At 45.1% G+C, this 21,309-nt stretch overlaps 2 protein-coding genes across 28 annotated transcripts in view; one reads left to right on the forward strand and one right to left on the reverse strand.

Annotated features, from left to right (window-relative positions):
- Nucleotides 1–391: 391 nt before the first annotated feature.
- The window catches only part of LOC144247296 (uncharacterized), a 30,259-nt gene continuing 9,341 nt past the window's right edge, over nucleotides 392–21,309 (forward strand). For 18 of the 27 annotated variants that reach the window (XR_014950487.1, XR_014950495.1, XR_014950496.1 and 15 more), the window contains exons 1-3: nucleotides 392–439; nucleotides 738–4,802; nucleotides 8,291–21,217. Coding sequence is in view for 13 of the 27 variants with exons in the window: in XM_085563413.1 (XP_085419539.1) it covers nucleotides 21,194–21,217 (24 nt within the window). In the remaining 14 variants the exon portion in view is untranslated. The remainder of the gene's footprint in view (nucleotides 440–737; nucleotides 4,803–8,290; nucleotides 21,218–21,309) is intronic. The other 9 variants (XM_085563422.1, XM_085563419.1, XM_085563418.1 and 6 more) reach the window with 9 other exon arrangements.
- Nucleotides 5,872–14,459, reverse strand: LOC144247297 (uncharacterized). Its single transcript, XM_085563429.1, has 4 exons — nucleotides 14,324–14,459; nucleotides 13,473–13,700; nucleotides 12,172–12,746; nucleotides 5,872–11,880 (listed from the first exon to the last, which is right to left on the reverse strand). Coding segments are annotated over exons 1-4 (831 nt in total). The 5' UTR covers nucleotides 14,351–14,459; the 3' UTR covers nucleotides 5,872–11,879.

The following is a 21,309-nucleotide window of genomic DNA, read 5'->3' on the forward strand; positions in this document are numbered from 1 at the left end:
CTCTGTCCCGCCTCTTCCTCCCGCTCCTCCTCCGCTCCCAGCCCGGCCCGGGCAGGTGCTGACACCCAAAAGCAGCCGCGCTCTGCCCTACGGGGATTCCACAGCGGCGCCGGCCCGTGCAGCACTGGGAGCGATCCTGAGAGCACTGGGAGGGAACCTGGAGCGCTTTCCCTCCCGGCACCGCTCTGACTGGGAGCACTGGGAGGGAACGGGAGCGCTTTCCCTCCCGGCACCGCTCTGACTGGGAGCACTGGGACGGAACCGGGAGCAAACAGCGTCCGGACGCGGCCGCAGCCGGCGGGGAAAGGGGCAAAGCGAAGGGCGTGGTTATGCAAATCAGGGAGCGATCGCGCGCTGGGATTGGTGGGCGGGGGCAGCGCGGGGTTTCTTCGATCACGTGAGGACCGGGGGGTGGCCGGAGCGATGGCGGCGGCGTCTGGTGAGAGGGGACAGGGAGCGGGAATGGGAACAAGGAATGGGAACGGGACACGGATGGGAACCGGACAATAGGGAAACGGGGAACGGGAGTACCGGGAACCGGGAGGTTGGGGGTGACATCGGGGCGAGGGGGGCTGGGGATAGGCGCGACACTGGTGCGAGGGGACCCCAGGGACCGGGCCGGGGATGTTAACGGCTGCAGGGGGCGCTGTGCACCTGCACTGTGGGCAGGGGGGACAGCAGAACGGGGTTGGGGGGGACACCGGGGATAGGGGGTCCTGACCGGGGGTTTAACGTAGACGGGGACACTGGACTGGGCAGCGGGGACACCGGAACAGAGCAGTAACACTGGACCGAGTGGGACGCCGACTGCGGGCCGACACTGAACAGGGTGACACTGGGACACGGGGGTGACACCGAGCAGCAGGGAAACGGACTTGGGGGGACACCGGAGCGAGGTGACACCGGCGGCTGTCCCCAGAGACCGAGTGGGTCCCGAACCACGGCACCGAGTACAGCACGGCCGAGGCGGCTCCGGCGCCAGTAGCAGAGGAGGAGCTGCGGCGCCGCCTCAAGTAATTCCTCATGAGCCCCTGTAGCGGGCCCGCATGTTGTCGTGCTTTGAATCCATGTTTGCCCACTGTTCTCCATAATTCCCTCCCTTTCCCAGTTGCCAATTTTCCCAAGCCCTTCCCTAACCTCCTCCCTTCCAAGTTGTTAATCCTCCCTATCCCTTTCTCCAGAGAGTTCTGTGTCTGTCTTGTTGCCCTGGACACCCCATTTGTTACTTCGTATTATTCCCTCCCCCCCCCATCCCCCCCATTTTCTCTGATACACTCATAAGCTATTTGCCTCACCTTATACTCCTCTCTTGCCATATCCTCATTGGTTCACTTTCCTACACCCCTCCTCCTGAGTTGCTGTATAAAAACTTCTGTTCACCCCTCCCCCAATTTTGTCTGGGAGCTCAGGAATAAATCCATCTTGTTCTACTCTAAGACCCATGTCTTTGCTGTCTGTTCCTGCACCAGAGCTGCCCATAACTGGGAATTGCAGAGCTCACAGGGTCGTGTCCCTGCCGCAGCTGCCCCACACGCTGCGCACTGCAACACCTGCAGAAGGTGGCCCGCAAAGTTCATGTTGAAGCACACCAAGATCGTCCTTGTCACTGTGTAGGTGACACTGCCAGGGACAGCGGGCTGGCACAGCAGGGACAGCAGCATGGGGGCCTGAGACATCGGTGAGGGTGCAGAGGGACATAGGGGCAACAGGGACAGTGGGCTGGGACAGCAGGGACAGTAGGGATGGCAGGTGGGGACAGCAGCATGAGGGGCTGGGATACCAAGGAGGGAGCACAGGGACATGGGGATACCAGGGACAGTGGGCATAGGGGGCTGGGACACTGGGGAGGGAACATGGGGACATTGGAGAAGAGGTGCCAGGGACAGCAGGCAGGAGCCACAGGGACATGGGGGCATTTTGAAAAGAATGATCAAGTGTCCTGAGACAAAGCATGGCAGTGTCACTGTGGTGGGTAAGGAGCACAGGCCTTTGTCCCCAAGCATGGAGTGACACTGTTTTGGGGTGAAACATGGCAGCATCACCGGGGTGGTACAGAGACTGACAGGGGTGGTGTCCTTTGTCCCCAAGCTGTGACACCATTTTGGGGCAAAACACACCAGTGTCACCCTGAAGGGATGGGTGGTGACAGAGGTGGTGGCCTTTGTCCCCACCCAGCTGATCCTGTTCAGGCTCAGCAACCAGCTGGTGGTGGCTTTCAAGGAGGACAACATGGTGGCCTTCAAGCACCTGTTCCCCAAGGGCTACAAAGATGGCACGAATGACACCCAGGCCATCTACACCCACGGGAGTTTCCTGGAGCACCTGGCCTTTGTCCTCAAGAAGGTGGCATAGGGACACTGGAGGGGCTGGGGACACCAGGAGGAACTGGGGACATCGGGACCTCCTGGAGAACCTAGTCTATGTCCTCAAGAAGGTGGCACAGGGACACTGGAAGGGACTGTAGACATCAGGGGAGGGTTTGAGGGACATCAGGAAGGTTGGAGACATCAGGAAAAGTTTGGGAACATGGGGGTTATTTGGAGCCATCAAGGTGCCACTCACAGTGCTCCTGCCCCTGTCCCCACAGTACCTGTCTGTCCTCCATGAGACCTTTGGCTGCCACATCTATGCCTGGGGACATGGAGATGTTTCTGGAACACTGAGATGTTTTGGGGTCATGGCAATGTTTTGGGGCCATGGGGTGGTTTGGGGCCACCAAGGTACCCCAGGGCCATCTCCAGCCTTGGTGTCCCTGTAGTACCCAATGACACCCTGGGCCACTATGCCTATGGTGGCACTGAGGGTGGCACCAGGCTCCAGCTGTGCCAGCACTTCTTCTGCAGGGTGGACATCAACCCCAGCAACAACACCTTTGACATCAACCCCAGCATCATCACTGGTGGGGACACTTGGAGTTTGAGGTTTGGAGTGCAGGTTTGGGATTTGTGGTGTGGGGCACTGGGTTTGGGGTTTGAAGCTTATGGTTTGGGTTTCAAGTTTGGGAGTTGTGGCTTGCAGTTTGGGTTTGTGGTTTGGATTTGGGTTGGTCCCATGTCCTGGTTTAGGGCAAATTTTGGGAGAAAACCTCCAGAAGGAGCACCGAGAAAGCAAACCCCCTCAGCCCCTTCCCCTTCCTGGTTCAGGAAGAATTTCCTCGGAGAGAAGTGGAAAGAAACCTGTTTATTTAAAAGGCAAAGCACTCCCCAGCTAAAAAAAATGAACAACACTAGATGACAAAACTCTTTCACCACTCTGAAGTGATGACAAATCCAGAGAGTCTGTCCTGGGAGTGATCGCTCTGTAATCCCTCCGGAGCTGGGAATGGGTGCTGCAGGCCACAAAGTGCAAACTCTTAGTGTTTTCCAGGTCCCAGTCCGGAGCAGGTTCAAATGGTTCCAAGAAAAGGGAAAGAAAAACAGTCCAGGGGAAAATTCAGACTGTTCAGCTAAACTAACTAACAAGCCAAAAGCAAAAGCAAAGGCATAAGCAAAGGCAAAAGCAAAAGCAAAAGCAAAAGCAAAAAGCAAACAGGAAAAAGCAACCGCCATCTGTGTCCAGCAGACTGTGGGGGAGTGAGCAGGCTGATAACAAAACAAAACTTGTTTTTCAGAGCCAGGCTTGAAGGCAGCATAAACAAAATAGATGACTGGGGATACAAGCATCATACCATCACCCTAGGACATCCCAAGGGGTTTGGGATTTGGGTTTGGGCTTTATGGTTTAGAGTTTGGGAGTTGGGTTTGAGGTTTGGAATGCAGGATGGTCCCAAAACGTTTGGAGTTTAGGATGGTCGCAGGGTGTTTGGGATTTGAGATTCAGGGTTTGGGATGTCTCAGGGGATTTGGGATGGTGCCAGGGCATTTGGGAGTTGGGATTCAGGATTTGGGATTTGGGATAGTCTTGGAGCATTCAGAATGGGCCCAGGGCATTTGGAATTCAGGATTTGGGAAGTCCCAGGGGCTTTGGGCACCTGACATTCCATGACCTCAATTCTGACCCCACAGTGGTCCTGGGGGTGCATCCCAGGGACCCCCGGCTGCCAGTGCTGGACAGCAACTTCACCCTCCAATTCAACAGATAAATCCTAAAAAACCTGAAAGTTCCTGAAAATCCAACTTATGGGAGTTTCCCATCCCTAAAATACCAGTGTGGGATTTGCATTCACTTTTCCCAAATTCTTTTTTGGGATATTGGGGTGAAATTTTCCCTTTCCCCAGATTTTTTTTTTTTTTTTTTTGCAATTTTGTGGCAAATTTTTCCTTTCCCATTATTTTTTTGAGAATTTTGGTGCAGAATTTTTGCTTTTCTAGGTTTTATTTTGGGAGTTTTGGAACTCCTGGGGGTTTCTTTGGGATTTCAGTTGGATTATCTCATTCCTTTTGGTTTTTCTGGGGATTTTGGTATGAAATTTTCATTTCTGGGGGATTTTAGTATGGAATTTTTCCTTTTCCTGGTGTTTTTTGGGAACTTTGAGAACTCACAGGATTTTTCTTGGGATTTTGGGGCCAATTTATTCCCTTTCCTGTTGTTTCTTTGGGGATTTTGGGGAGGAATTTTCCTTTTTCATTGGTTTATTTTGAGACTTTGATGCAGAATTTCTCCTTTTTTGGGGCGATTTTAGGGACACATGGAATTTTTTGGGATACTGGGGCTTCCTGGGGTGTTTTTTATCCTCTCAGGCTGATCAGTGTCACCGTGGAGTTCCAGCTCATGGCCATGAACATCCAAATGCTGCTGAAACAAAAAATCCCTGACTTCTTCACCTTCATTGTCACCGTGAGCATCACTGTGAGCGTCCCCAGGTATCCCCAAGTGTCTGCAAATATCTTAAAGTGACTCCAGTGTCCCCTGAGTGTCCCCAAATATCCCAAAGTGTCCTCTGAGTATCCCTTGAGTGTCCCCAGTGTCCACTGAGTGTCCTTCTGTATCCTCTCATGTCCCATTTGTGTCCCTTATGTCCCTCCCGGTGTCCCACTCATGTCCCCCTTGTGACCCTCTTGAGTGTCCCTGTTTCTCACCCGTCCCTGTGTCCCTCTGTCCCTTGGCTGTCTCCTGGTCCCTCTGCAGGCCCTGTGGGGCTGCCAGCTTCCAGGCTGTGACGGTAACAGTGCCAGTGCCAGTGATGGTGCTAGTGACAATGATGGTGGCAGTGATAGCAACAGTAACAGTCACCATGCCAATGCCAATGCTACCCAGTGTCTCCAGATCATGTTGGACACCCGCACCCACAGAGGGTGAGTGCAGATCCGCCTGGACACCCACGCATCCATCTGGGAGTGCCACCACCCTTTGCTGCCCAGCAAAAGTGACACTGGGTGACAATGGGTGCCAGAGGGACACAGTGACAGGGGAACAGGGGGACAGATGTCCCACCACCCCCATGCCCCAGGCACAGGCAGGACCAGAGGCAATTCTGTCGTGCCCTGACCATGCTTCCCCTCCCTTCCCTGCTCCCCCCGCAACTTGGGGACAACCCTGACCACCCCCCCCGACACCCTGGGGTGCCCCTCAGCAGGGGAGGCAGCTTGGTGGAACCGCAGGAACCCCACTCTATGCCATCCATGAGGTGGCACCTGCGCTTTTTGTCACCACCATCCACCAATTTCTCACCAGCACCCCAAAGTGGGGGGGGAGGCACACATCCTACAGGAGGGGGGATGACAACATTTTTAGGGTCAACCCCTGCCATTTCACCTCCCTGAATCCCCCCAAGGATGCTGTGCAACCCCGCACCCCATGCACTGCCTTGGTGACGGCATCCCCTGAAGGGACATGGGGGACTGTCCCCATGTCCCTCTCCCATCTCCATGGTACCTCCACTAAAGAGAGTCCCACAGAGAACTGGCTGGAGTAAGGACACTCAAAGCAATATGGATTGATGTCATCTTCCTTTACTGTCTAATTTATTAATGTTTTATGCCTTATTGCCTTACATAATACAATAGCTAATTAACGCTCATTGGCTTACATAATATGATTACATATACAAATCACTTATTGATTGGCTGTTATACTACAAGCGTCTGATCTGGTTATACTACATGACAGCTTTCAGCATCCAGCATTGACCATTGTATTTGTACAAAGCTTATTGTCTTTTCAAGGATGTCCTAAATACTTCTAAAGTAACTAAAGTATCTCTGTAATCTCCAGGCCACGGTTGTCCAGTTCCTGCAAAGAAATACCATCAAGGATATAATGCCCTTGTTCCATGAGAAATTCCTCTACACATCCCACTTTTTCTTTCTGGACAACCCAGGCCTTATTTACAATGGACTCTAAACTTTTTTTCATACATTAAAAAATACAGCCAAAGATAATAAGCACAGCAAAAGTGACAAGAAGGAATGTAACTCCTTCAATCAAGAAGGTTTTCAGCCATCCAAGTAACTCCCAATCCTTTAACTCATTCATCAGAAGGATTTTCAACAATAGTAAGCTTTTTCATATTTTCTTGAAAGTAGGGAAAGCGTCTTGTGAATGGAAACAGAGTGATCAGAAAGACTCATGCAACACATTCCTTGAGCCAATAGCAAGAAGTCAATTGCAGCAGGATTCTGTAATACAGCATGTCAACATCAGTGGTGATCTCACTTAATATTTTGGAGGTGACATTAATTTATTTCCCTGTCGAACAAGCTAATAGTCTCATTAGTTCAAAAGCCCGGGCGGAAGCAACTCCTGGTGCAAAAATTGATGCTAAAACGAAGATGGTCGTCCCCATAATTGAACATCATCTCTACATTAAGGTCCTAAGTCTAATTGGTGTACACTACGCTTAACACGTTGAGAATTGTGACTTATGTTGAGTACCTGTTTGATGCTGGGAGCAAATAATGTTAATTTGCCAAAGTAACATGGTCCTCCTGCTGCTTTAGCAAGTATGGCAGGTTGGGCACAATCCCCACAAATGAGGAATACTCCTGGAGGTAACATCTGTGCCATGGGTCTAGACCATGGAACAGACCAAATCCAATTGTTACAATAAGCAGTAATGTTATTGTACCAAGGGGATCCAGGGGCAATCCAAGTACTATTACTTCTTGGTTTGAATGGCCAAAGGTGTTCTGAGCTAATGTCTTTTCTCTGAAATCAAAAAATTAGACCGTAATTTCCTGGAGCAGATCCTAAAATGTCAAGCTCCTGAGTTTCTATACCTGTAACATTCAGTCTTTTTGCAATTAAGAATGCTTGGGACCATAAGGGGTTTGTTGAAACATTGAGCTGTTTGCACCAGTTAATTGGAACATCTTTTGTTCCATAGGTGGTAGTACAAAATTAATTTGCTATTTGTTCAAGCTTGGGATGTACTTTACCTTTTGTCCAAGGTCTGAATTCTGTCAGATTGCTCAAAGGAACTCCAATTAAGCAAGTACAAAAGGGATCAGAAGGGGTAGCTAGTGATAAACAGAATGACTTTTTCCCTGTCTGATTGGCCCAGGTAATCCATATATTTGTTCATGGTTGGATGTTAATCCATGCTGTCTTCACTAAGGACAGTTTTGTCAGTCCTAACAGCCCTATAATCAAATGAAACCATTTCATAATTTTGTTATTCTTGTTTCTAACTGTCAAAAAGAACACCACAAGCCATGAGCTTGCATTCTTTTTGTGGACAAGACAACAGCATAAGCCTTGGTCAAAGCATGCCAAAAAAAAGCTTTGTATTGGCTGTCAATGCTTTCTGGTATCCACTTCTGGAAAAGGCTGATTTGGCTCAATGTTCAGAAATTCTCTACAATTTTCTTCAAAGGTAATACTAACAACAACATCTCAGCAGTCTAAGCATAAAGCAAGTGGTTACAATGTATAAGAAAATTCTCTCTACAACTACCACAGCGTAACACTATGTCAGCTTGCTTTCCACAATTCCCACAAACAGCATTTTTACAGCAATTTCTTAATACAGCATTTGGACTAGCAGTCCAAATGATTTTTCTGTTACTACTGTTGACAAGACGTCTTCTATGGAAGGTGGGTGTCATGGGGTGACATTATGATGCTGGTATCCTGAGTCATGTGTTCTGTTTATGTTTGATATTAATGTTCTGTGCTTTCAGAACTGACTCTGAAAGTGAAGGTTTGTTTTGTCTTTTGCTGGGCCACCTCCCTCTATGGTCTGTTCTCTAGAAGAGGCTAGTGCTGGCTGGCTTGTTTTTGCTTTTGCTTGCTGGCTTTTGCTTGCTTGCTTCTGCTTTTGCCTTTGCTTTTTAGTTAGTTTAGCTAAGCAGTCCAATTCTTTCCCTGGCCTGTTTTTTTTTTCCTTTCCCTTTCCTGAATATCACTCCAGCCTGCTCCAGACACCGAGGAGCACCCAGAGCCTGCGCTCTGTGATCTGCAGCAGCCATCCCCAGTGCCCAGAGCAATCCCCAGCACCCAGACCCGGGCGACCACTCCCAGGAGAGACTTTCTGGATTTGTCATCTCTTCAGAGTGGTGAGTTTTGTTGTCATCTGGTGTTGTTAATTTTTTTTGGTGCTGGGGAGTGTTTTGTTTGTTAAATGAACAGGTTCTTTTCCACTTCTCTCTAAGAAAATTCTTCCCGAACCAGGTGGGTGGGGAGGGGCCGTGGGGGTTTGTTTTCTGGGGCCTCCTTCCAGAGGATTTTCTCCCAAATTTGCCCTAAACTAGGACAGTGGGGTTGTTCCAAGTTTATTGTAGAGTCTATTGAAGACTAGTTGGAAATAGAGTTGATATTGATATTCCCTTCATTCTTCTGGACTTGACATGCGGGGCAGACAAATCTGCTAGGGACCCACAAAGGTCCTCTGCCTTTTGTGGCCATATCTGAGGTTTTGAGATGAGCCAACCCAGGTATTTCCATGGTGCAGAATAATGCTGGACCTTTTCAGGGGTGAGACTCAGTCCACAGGAGTGCAAATGGTTGATGAGCCACTCTAATTCACTATCTGTTAAAGCAGACTTGGCAGCAAACAAAATGTCATCCATGTAGTGATAAATTAGCATGTGAGACCATCACTTCCACACAGGCTGAAGTGCCCAGTCCACAAAGATTTGACACATAGTAGGACTGTTTCTGGACCCCTGGGGTAAAACTACCCATTCATAGTGTTTGGCAGGGGCTGCATGGTTGACAGATAGCAGAGTAAATGCAAACCTCTGTGTATCATCACGGTGTAAAGGAATTGTGAAAAAACAGTCCTTTAAGTCTATTATTACAATTTGCCAATTTTGTGGGATCATTGTAGGAGCAGGAAGGCCAGGTTGCAGTGCACCCATAGCTAACATTTGATCATTAAATTTTCATAAGTACATAAAAGTCACCATTTTCCAGATTTTTTCAGGATGACAAATATAAGAGTGTTCCATGGGCTTGTGGAAGGTTGAATGTGACCTGCTTTTAGCTGTTCCTGAACTAACTCTTCTGCAATGCACAGCCTTTCTGAGGTCATCGGCCACTGGTCTACCCACACTGGTTTTTCAGTTAACCATGTAATTTTTAGAATGGGCGGCTGCTGCCCAGTGGCCATGGCACAGAATGCTGATCTGTTGTCAGGACCAGTCCCAGTTGTGACAAAACATCTAATCCAATCAATCCTGGCAAAGTATGTGGAAGTTGCATTATATAAGGTCGAGTTACAATTGTTTGGCCATCTTCAAACTGGAAAGTAATTAAGTCTTTACTTTGTTTGATGCTTTTTCACCTCCCACCCCCACTACTTGTGTGATTGGAGACTGTAATTCCCATGCCTGAGGCCACATATGTCGATTGATGATGGTTACGTCTGCTCTAGAGTCCAGTAATGGTTCTAAACTAATTTGTTGACTGCCCTTTTTCAATTTAGTTTTCTGGTATTGTCTTTGGTTAAGGTCCAATGTGAAAAACACATCATGTCCAGAGGATCCAAAACCTTTATTTCCTCTTATTTTATCTACTTGGTCTTTTTTTTTTGAGTTTTTCATAATACTTTCAATGTGTAAGAAAGTTTTCATAGGGAAGTATTTGAGCAATTTTGCTCCTTTTGGGGATTGTTACAGGTAGTTGTAAAGCATAGGTCATGATTTGTACTTGCCCTAGGAAATCTACATCTATTACACCAGGTAATACAATTACTCCTTGTTTACTTGTTGACAACCTGCCATGTAAAAGTCCTCCCACTCAAGACTCAGCACTGAGCATAGGGCATTTTACTTCACTTGGAATCAATGTTACCTCTTTGTTGCTCAGGGTTACCTCTACTGTGGTTGCCATATCCACTCCAAGACTCCCTCGGGTGGCTGGGACACGCTGGTATAGGAAACCATACTTTTCATCTGTGTCAAAGGGGTATGTTGGGTAGAAGGGGTCTGTACTTGTGTCTTTGCACGGAGACCCATCACATTGCTCTGCATGTTTTCCGACAGTCTGCGAGTACAGGCAGCAGTGGCATGAGTATCAGAGTTACACATGTGACACCAAACAGTTTTGGAACAGGTTTGCTGCATATGACCAAATTCACCACATCAGAAGCAGGTACCAGTTTTAATCTTTCTGTTACTTTGACCTTTTATCTTCGTTTCCCTGCCTCCATTTCCAGACAGGGCAGCTGCAATTACATGACCTTGTTCCTTTAATGTTTCTTTCATTGTTGCTGTGAAGGTGGCTGTCTGATTATTCTGTTCTGCTCGAGTAGCTCTCATAAGCATTTCAACTGGACTCCCTTGTGGTAATGTTGCTAGGATTGCTCTCGTTCTAGGATTTGCTCCTTCAAAAGCGAGAGTGTGAAACATAAGTTCCTGGAGTTCAGGTGGCAAATCTGCATTATCTTTTATTGCTGCTAACAGATGGTCTAGGAATTGTCCATAGGGCTCTGTGCTTCCCTGGCAAACAGTGGTATAAGGTACAGGGTTTTTCTTATCAGGTACAGACAAAAGAGCTCGGTGGGCTAAAGTCTGGGCAATTTGGTGCATTTGAATAGGATATTGTAGCTGAACTTGTGTGTTAGAATAGGGTCTTTACCCAGTTAGCATATCTGCTTGTAGTCCATACAGAGGGTCTCCTACTACCAGATGTTTATTTGCTTCAACTGCTGATCTTTTCCATTCTCTTTCAAACAATAAATGCTGAGATGGAATGAGATGCCAACACCAGGAAATTGGAGATTTTGAGGGGGTAAATTATTCTAGATGAGACAACTTCTTCCTTAGGAAGGGCTTATTTGGGTGTATTATGGGATCAACCAAGACTTTGGGTGGAATTCCCAGTGGATTCCCATGCACCTCTGGGTTGTTCATACATGGATTCAGAGCAGATTTAAGGATCCTTTGGATACTGCTGAAGTAAAAACCTCCCACTGTCCCAAATTACGGCAGAAATTATCTGTCCTCCACCTCTCGATGGACACACCAGCAGCCTGGCATGTGGTGGTGAAGAGAACAACGATTGCACACATTCCTTCTTCCTGATCAGGGAAAACAGTTAGGAGTCATGGATGCAGCTCTGGAAGTAATGGTGGCCATCAACATGACCATGACATGATTTAAAGGGTCCACCCTCTTCCAAAATAACTTCACACCCCATCCCAGAGACTTCCTGTTGCAGCCAGGAAGGTGCAAGAGTGCTGGAACTTTCCACTCTTGACCTCTCACCACATGCTGGGACATCTGTGACCTTCCAGCTGCTCCTGAAGGCATCTGGGTCTGATGTCACATGGTTGTTCCTCATCATCATGTCGTTGCTAGCAACACCATTGTAGTTCCCACACAGACCACATAGGGCATTGGTGAAGCCTCTAGGCATCATGGTGGTGACGTGGCTATACCAGTCATAGGTGACAATGAGGCCAAAATCGGTTTTTACCACCGTGTCCTGGCTGTGACCATAGACAACAATCTTTCTTTCACTGTAGTGATATGGGAGATTGACCAACTGCTCATCAATCTGGGGAGAAAATCATAACAATTTATCAAATTTGCAGACAGATGGTAAACAATTTTCAACAGCCAGAGCAAATAAAAAAATGTTGATTTAAATAAACTTTGAATTTAATTAAATTTTGGATTTAAAAGAATGAGAAGAACCAAGTCCCATGAGGAGGTTGGTAATTGATCTGGAACACCTAAAAGACATTTATTTAATTACATTTCAGATTTAATCAATTGTTAATGGGATGAGGTTTAGGATGAGGTGGACAATGCAGTGAAAAGATAAAGGACCACTTCCTAAACTCACCATAATTTTTCCACGATGTTCCTGCTGATGCTGATGGTTTTGTTGTAGACTTTAACTGTCACCACGGCAATGGACAATGTGAGGTTGTCACTTTGGTGGCCATTCTGCACCAACACCTGGAATCCCACCAAATTTTGGGTGTCCTCACACAACCCAACCAGCAGGTAAGACACACATCCCCTGGAAGATACACCTCCTTTGATTAAAGGTCTCATAGTGAGTGGCTCCAACAGTGGTGCAGACCGCAGAAATTTTGGGATAACAATCCTAGATCCCCTACTCCACCTCGCATTCCTCCTTAGTGGTACAACCAGAATCCTGGCACACTGCCTGCCGCCGCTCCGCATCACACGCAGAGTGCTGGGTGCAAGTGAGGTCACTCCAAAATTCCTCGCCAAGGCCATAGAAGAGACCTTGAAGGACACAGCCACATTCAGAGGGGGCAGCGCAGGTGTTGGCATCAAGGCCACACAGGTGTCCACGCAGGTGTTGACAGTGGAACAGCGGGATGACACAGTGGGGATGTTGCAGGTAGGGAGGCAGGCTGTGGGTGCTGTTGGGCAGGCAAGTGAGAGCTGGACAGGGAGGGAGAGAGCAGTCAGGGTGAGGCGGCACATAGTGGGACAGACATCTTTGACTATCTGTATTACCCTGGAGTCTCCATGGATTTTAAGGAGTCTCCATTGATTTTTTGAAGTCTCTATGGACTTCCTGGACACTCTGCCTGGACTTTCTGGAGTCTCTGCAGACTTCCTGGGTTTCCTGCTCAGACTTTCTAGAGACTCCATGGACTTTGTGGACTTTCTACATGGACTTTCTAGAATCTCCCTGGATTTCCAAGGATTTCCTGCTTGGATCTGCTGCCGTAACCTTTCCCAAGCCATGAGTCCCTGGATCTTTAGTCCCACATTAATTAGGCTCTGCCCACCCCAAGGAGTATTTTCACCCAACCATCCTCTATTCATGACATCCCACTGTTGTCCTCCAATTGGAAACATTGATCCCTCCTCCTGGCAGTTATCAGCATAGATCTCGAAGGTATGGCACAGCACAGTGTGATGCCCCTCATTGGCACACAGGTCGTAGATGCAGTTCTTCACATAGATATTGGGACTGATAGCATCATGACATGACCAGAATGGCCCAGAATGTTGGAACAACTTCCCACACCAGGTCTCTACCTTGTATGTCACCACCTGGTCCCATCCACACAGCTTACAGTCCCCACTACAGGCGTCCAGGCAGTGGCCACTCTTACTGGTCACCTTCCAGCTCCGCGCAAACTCCACAATATCACACACCTGTTTACCATCAAGACAGAGTGCATGATCCCAGAGGTCCCTGTTGTTCCTGCACATTCCACAGACTTTTCCAGAAAGAGCAGCTGGAAGTTTGATTACTACATGATCATCCCACTTGTAGAGGACTTTCAGCTTGAAATTTGACTGGATCAGCATGGATTTACCCTTCTGGTGCATGTGGAGCTTCCCATGGGAGGAGATGGGGAGGTGTGAGCGGTGGCTGTTCACCTGCAGAACAACAACCATCAAAACAACCAAAATCCATCAAAATTGGGTACAGAGTTCAAGAAAACTAGAAGTGTTTTCATGCAAGGGTTACCTGCACACCAGGAAATCTAGGAATTATTTAGGAAAAGACCCTCAAGATCATTGCTAAATATGTAATTTCAGCAAAAAATTTTTAAAATTGGGAAATGATGATGGTTTTTGCTTTCCCTCACCATCCCATTCTCTGATGGGACAGCAGTGACAGTGACGTTGTCGACATGGATGGTGATGGAGCCAATGGAGGAAATTTTGGAGCCCCATTTGCCCTTTTTTTGACCTCAACAGAGAAGGCAGGAAGGGTGGGATCGGGATCGCAGATGGTGGTCACGGTGTAGGCACATGTTCCCATGAAATCAAAGGTCTTTCCATCAAAACTGCAGTAGTGTGGCCCGCCAGCAAGCCAATAGGTGGAGAAAGTCTCCTGGATGCACTCTGGCTGTCCATCCATCTCACACCTCTCATCGCATACCAAATCCTCACAGGAGAGCAGTGTGGGGACTGAAAAAAAGGGGAAAACCTATCCATGGTCAACTGCACAACACCCAACCACTGGGGTGACACAACAATGGACTGACTGTACTCACTGGCAGCACAGAGTCCCAGGAAGCCATATCCAGCGTGACTCTGGAACCCAAACACCAAAAGCCCAATGGGCATCTGTGAGTTCTCAGCGCTCTGCATTGTTGCACTCAGGGTGATGCTGGCCCAGGAGAAATCTGTGCTAGGAATGGCCCGCCATGCCACGGTGTTCTCTGGAGGATGATTGAGGGTGGTGGTGGCAGTGGCGGGTGCAATGAGGATGGCATGGTTATACTGGCTGGGCACAGTGCTGAAGTGGAACGCAGTGCAACGGGCGCTGACAGGTGGGACAACGAGGAAGGGATCTCGCCAAGATGATCCGCTGAAAACACCACCTGCACTGCCACCACCACACTGATGTACAGGTGGGAATTATGGTTCAGAACGAAAGTCTACACCTCCCCTGTCACCATGGCCACAGTGGCATTCCGGCTCATGGTGTTGTCTTTATCCATCACCATATAAACAAAGTCAAACTCTGTCTGCAGTGGGTTGGGTAGCACCATGTAGCTCCTCCCCCACGCTGTCATTGGGAGGAGCTGCTCCACCACAAAGTCAAAGCCAGCAAACACCTTGACACAGGTGTGGCCACTGCGGACGGCCACAGGGGTGTCGGCCACTACAACTGTGCCAGTGAAATCCTAGCTGCTCTGGAGCTGCAGGCTGTGGTAGGCTGCAGGAATAGGCAGAGCACCGCAACAGGGACGTAGGTGGCCCTAGCATAGTGGAAAGTGGGAGTGGTGGTGGCACTGCTGGCCACCATGAACTCAGTCAGGCTACAGGTGTAATTCCCAACAGGTGTCACCACACAGTACCTGTTGCCCAGGCTCTCCACAGGTAGGAGGGCAGTGGCACCCACAGTGTAGCCCATGGTGCTGACAGACATCATTGAGATATCAGCGCTCGTCTGGACCACCAAGGTTTTATGGGAAGTGCAGCTTCCAGTGAGTTCCAGGTTAGCAGAGAGGGGCAAGGGCACAGTGACATTTGGCCTCAGGGTGATGTTCTGGGTGACAGAGCCATCGTAGAGCATCACTGACACCTGAGTGTCAGCAGGGCCACAGGAGGTGAGCAGCAGCTGCAGCTACGCACTGGAGGAGCCGTCATGGTTCTGTGGGAACACAGCCGGAACTCGCAGCCCCAGTAGCTGGCACTGGAGAGGGCTGGGAAAATGGAGGAAAAAGGAGGCCTCAGTTAATTTTTATATTAACCAAGGAGGTTATATAAATGGGGCTTTTATGTTTTTATATTGATATTTTTATATCAATTCTGTATGTATTTACATATGAATTTTCCTATTTTGCAGTAGAAATTGTACCAAAATTACATTAAAGATATGACTGGAGGATCCAATTTATAAAGTCTACTTTTATATATAATCATAATAGAAATTCTATTTACAGTTTGTTATGTTAATAAACAACATTTGCATTCTATTAACAAGTGATTAAAATATATACCAATGTGTTAATTGTAAGAAATAATGGTGTACTATTAACTAATATTAATTATATAAAATACTATTCCTTAATACAACAATATAACTAGATACTTATATTATTGTACCCTGTGTTGATGATATATTAATAGTATTATGTAATATACTTTAGTATATTACTACTTATTAGCACACTGATAAAATATCAATAATATAAGACTCATATCAGTAAAAAAAATCTCAATTACATTTTAACCTGTTATGGTATTATTATACTTGTTATGCATAATATAGCTGAGTTATATAGTTTTCTATGTTATTATTATACAGATCTCTAATTGTGATACTGTGATACACAATACTTATATTTAAATATATAGTAGTATTTTTTCTATTGTTTTGTACTTAATTTTGATAGAAGTATCAGCAAATATTTAATCCAAATCCATAAATCTTAAAAATACTTAAAGTAATATAATAATGAATGCTGTGGCTATTTAATTTATTTCAGTATTAATCATAGTAGAAAATAAATTTACATGTTAGTTTTATAATTACTTACAACAGCAGATGATTCATATTTTCTCTATAAAATTATACAGATAATGATTTTAAATAATTTTATTTCTTGTTTCATAGAAACAGTTTGGGGAAAAAAACAGTAAAAATCAAGCTAAAATAAGCAGTAAGGAGCAAAATTAGAAAGGTAAAGAATATATTATAGATCAGAAAAGAATTAATATACCATTGTATTATACTATATTGCAATAGAATCTATCATTATACATAATCAACATAGCAATTATAATAATTGATATTATATTGTAACACAAAATATAAAAATATATAAATGTTATTAAATATAATATCCATAAATTACAAAAAGTTATACTACCTTATAATACAAAAACATAACGTAATTCATATAATATTATGCAACTCTTTGTCATATCATATTGTAAAATAATCTTTAATTGTATTATATAATTATATTTATAGTAATTTATATGTAATCTATCATTTATAATTCCCTTAATAACTAGAAATAGTCACATATAATAGCAATATATAGTGTACTTTATTAATAAATGCACTAATAAATTATATGAATAGAAAATATATTACGTATTTTTGTAGTCCAAATTTTTTGTACATCCATATAAACTTTTAAATAATTTTATACTGAATTTTCACGGAAATTTTTACTAAAAAATGCAAATAAGAATAACGATAATAACAACATAATTGCAGAAGAATAGATCATATGTTGTATTTTTATATAATTACAGTAGAGATAATGTTACACATTCATACAGAAGTATAATAGCGTATGTATATTCTTAATATAACCCCAACACATAAAATTATAGATAAGTATTAATAAGCAATTATTGTCTTATTAATCAATATTATACTATTCAATTACACTATTTAATAGTATTAATAGCCAATTAAAATTTTATGTATTTTGAATAAGATAAAATGTATATATTAAAAAATATATAAAATATATAAATATATTAAAGTAAAACTAATACTTTAAAAGGATCAAGACTTTAAAAGGATAAAAAATATTTTCAAAGCTTTTTTAAATCCTACAAAACAACAAAATAGCCCTTTTTTGCCCCAGAACAGGTTAAAAGGTTAAAAAGACTGGATATCTTCTCCTAGTTAAAAGAACAAAATAAAAATTCTTGAGATTGTCAGGGAAAAAAAAGAGGAAAAAGGGATAAAAAACTATTAAAACTTGGTGTATATATAAAAGCACATCATATGGATTTTTTTTTTAATTAAAAAAAAAATAGGAAATTGGGGATATTGGATAAAAAATAATTCTGGTGATTTTTTCAGGACAAAAAAATAGAATTTGAGTGTTTGGGGGGAAAAATAGGGAATAATAAGGTTTGACTGTGAATAAAAAATAGGATTAAAGGGGGCTTTCCAAAATAATACATGAAAATGAGTTGTTTTTCTAAAAAAGGGGATTTTGAAGAAAAATGAACAGGGAAATAAGCAATTGGGATTTTAATAATTAGAAAAAAGTGAAAGAGCTTTTTTTCTTCAAAAATACCTGAAACCTAAAACAGAATTCAAGAGGGTATTTTTCCTTAATGAATAAATTTTTAAAATAAAATTAAACCAGAAAAAAGAATAAACAATAAAAAGAGAATAAAAAGGGTCTTTTTCTTTAAAACACTATCTAAAAAATGGGTTGATAAAAGGTTTTAGTGAAAATTAGAAAAAAGCCAGAAAAATAAGGAATAAAAGGGTCTTTTTTCCCTTAGGAACCAACTGCTTTTACAAAAAAAGAGAAAATATAGTTACTTTTTTCATTAAAAAATACCTTTTAAAATATATATCTTTTCCCTGAAAAAAAAAATACAATTCCAGCATATGGGTTTTGTCCTGGAAAAACATAAAAACTGATCATTAGAATTTTAGATAAAACAAAACAGAAAAACCCACAAAAGCCACCCAAAAAGTAAACGGAAATAACCAGGACAAAGTGCACTTTTTTTTTTTTTCCCCCCGTAGAAAGTGAAGAAAAAGAAGATTTTTTCCCATGAAGATTAATGAGGCATTCATGAAAAAAAGTAGAAGATTCTGAAAGCTTTTGGATTAAAACAATATTTCCAAATGGGTTTCTTGGTTAAAAATAACAAATCTACAGCTGAGAGGTTTGTTGGAGAAAATGTAAAATGAAGGAAGAGGGGAATTTTCTGACAAAAACAAGCCCAGGGATTGACGATTTCATTTTCTGTGCTAAAAAGCATGGAAATATGTACAAAGTCCAGGAAATTCAGGGATTTTGCATGGAAAATAGGGGTTTTACTTATCACAGAAGGGAAGGAGGAGCCACCAGATCCCATCTTGTGCCATCCCTGCGAAAAACACCAAAAATCACAAAAAAACTGTAATTTTATGAGAAAAATCCATGTGAACCCTGCGGTGTCTCCAGAAGCCTCAAATAACTCCCAAATTACCCCAAAATGTCTTTTAATACCCCAAAATGCCTTTTTTTCACCCCACAAAAATCTCTTGGGCCTTATTTTGGCCCCCACTGCCTCTAAATCCACCTGAAACATTCCAAACTCAACATTTTGTCCAAAATTCCCCAGGTTTGGATCAAAATGGTTTTTCTTCCCAAATGCTCCCATTTTGGGTCAAAATACTATTACCCCCAATGCCCTCCCTTTTGGTCAAAATGGAATTAAAGAGATAAAACATCTCTCCCCCTCATCCTCCTCCCACCTTGAGGCCACATCAGAGTCTCCATCTAAATCAGAGTCACTCCAAATATAGATGAATTTTAACTAAAATCACCTAGATTCATGTCAAAATGGGGTTAAAATGCTGACACAGCCCTCCCACCAAACCCTGCCCTTGATGCCATCTCAATACCCCATTTCCACCAAATCCACACTAAAACTTCATGGAAAGGCTGAATTTTCCCCCAGCTCCTCCAGTTTTGATCAAAATGGGTATTTTATTGCCCAGCATCCCCCAAATTTGGATCAAAATGGAGCTCAACATCCAAGGAACCCTTCACTCACCTTGTCCCACACAAATCCTCCCAAATGTGCAATCTGGCCACAAAAAGGGGAAGAAAAAAACACACCAAATTTTGGGCATGATGAGGGGAAAAAAAAATCTGAAATTTGGGAGAAAAGTGAACAAGAAGGGAAAAATCCAGAGATTTAGGGGGAAATGGGCAAAAAAATTTAAAACTTGGGAAGCAAAGAGTTTAAAACCCTAAATTTTGGAAGAAAAAGGATTAAAATTATGAAACTTCTGGGGAAAAGGAGGCAAAGTCATAAAACTGGGGAAGGGAAAGGGTAAAAAAAATCTGAAATTTCGGCAGAAAAAATCCTCAATTTCTGCTCATCACCAAACAATAAGGAAAGCCAGATATAAACAGGGAAAGAAGTCTCTCCACTCTTCCCCACTCTCCCCCACTCACCGGCCCCTTGGCTCTTGAATTCCTGGACCCCTGCAGACACAGAGTGTTTGTCCCAAAGTCACTCCTTCTAGACCCAAATAAAAAACACCCAAGCACTCCCAGAATCTCTGGCCCCATGGCACCCTCTGGCCCCATGGCACCCGGGGAAGGACAGACCAAGTCCAAATGTCTTTTACCCAAAATTAATGACCCAAGTGCCAGCAGGGAATTCCAAGGAATGGAAAATTCTGGCCCAAATGACTAAAAAGCTGAAGAAAACCAGCTGGAGCCAGGACAGACTAAGGCAAACAGGAAATTAAAGGGCTTTTGTCTTAAAATGAAGACAGAAACATGGCGAAACCCTGAACCCCACAGACATCCTCAAAACGGTCCAGAGACAGGAGACCTCACCCCCAGAGCCATCCAGGGACCCCCAAAACTACCCAGGGATCCCCTCAGCCCTCTGAACCTCCCAAACCACAAGGCCCCTAAGGGGAGATGGGGGTCCCTGGGAGGGTTTTGGGGCTCCTGATAAATGACACAGAGAAGAGACATTTTCAATTGCCCTGAAGCCACTGGATGGAGCCTAAAGACTACCTGGCAAAAAATCTGAAAGGATGTAAAGGTGTGCTTAGAGGATCACAAGCATAGCTGGAGCCACTGGACAAATAGGTAATGAGGAATATAGTGGAGTTTTTGTCAAGTTATGTAACAAGTAACAGTGCATGCTCAAGGAAAAAAGGTTCAAGGAAAGGTCACCTGTAATATGGAAACATTCTGGGAATATGACCACCAGAGACCTGTTCAAGGTCCCTCCAGGACTATACCCTGTGGTAAAGTTTCACTGCATGCATCAGATTAAAGGAGAAATCCTTCAGCGTGTCCTGGGCAGATAAAGAACACCTGCTTTCTAACGCTTGACACTGTGTTAGAACGTGTACGTGCCATCCAATTTTGGTATCATACCCTTGGACAGGCTTATGGATCTAAGGGGAGCTGAGAGTCCTGTTGGGATTTGGGGGTCCCTGGGAGGGTTTGGAGTTTCTAGGGGAGATTGGGGCGGGGGGTCTCTGTCAGTGGGATCCCAGCTCTCTGCCACTTTAACCATCCCGAGGGCTTCCCAAACCACATGGGGACCCACCCGACCTCCTGGACGCCCAGAACCATACCAACCTCTCTCCACCCCAAACCTCTCTGGGACCCTCAAAATCACCTCAGTGACCCGCAGAACCCCCCGGCATCTCTCAGCCGCCCCAGACCCGCAAACCCCTTCAGGGATCTCCACTGATAGCCCAGGGCCTCCCCCAGTGCCTCCAGAGTCCCCAAACCGCTCCGGGAACCCCCAGAGCCCTCCCACGGAACCCCTCCCTCCCGCGCCGCGCTCGGCGCCGCCGCTTCCCGCCTTCCCCTGCTCCTGCCTCCCATTGGCCACAGCGCCCGCCCGTCCCCGCCCTTGACCAATCAGCGCCCGAGCTCGGACCGCTGCGGCGAAACCAAATGAGAGCGCGGGCGATGGAGCAGGTGAGGCCTGAGGGGTCCAGAGGGGACCGAGGGGGGAATTCGGAGGATCCCGGAGGGGAATTTGGAGGGCCCCGCGTCACTTCCCTCATACC

The sequence above is a fragment of the Lonchura striata genome, chromosome 30, assembly GCF_050655825.1.
Source record: "Lonchura striata isolate lonStrDom1 chromosome 30, ASM5065582v1, whole genome shotgun sequence".
Taxonomy (NCBI): Eukaryota; Metazoa; Chordata; class Aves; order Passeriformes; family Estrildidae; genus Lonchura; species Lonchura striata.

Excerpts from the sequence above, each read along its gene's own strand:
- LOC144247297 (XM_085563429.1), bottom strand. The coding sequence starts at position 14,350 with ATGGCTTCCTGGGACTCTGTGCTGCCA. Across the intron at positions 13,701-14,323 it reads CCTGGGACTCTGTGCTGCCA|GTGAACAGCCACCGCTCACA; the intron begins GTGAGTACAGTC and ends GTTGTTCTGCAG. Across the intron at positions 12,747-13,472 it reads TCTGTCTTGATGGTAAACAG|CTCTCACTTGCCTGCCCAAC; the intron begins GTGTGTGATATT and ends CTCCCTGTCCAG.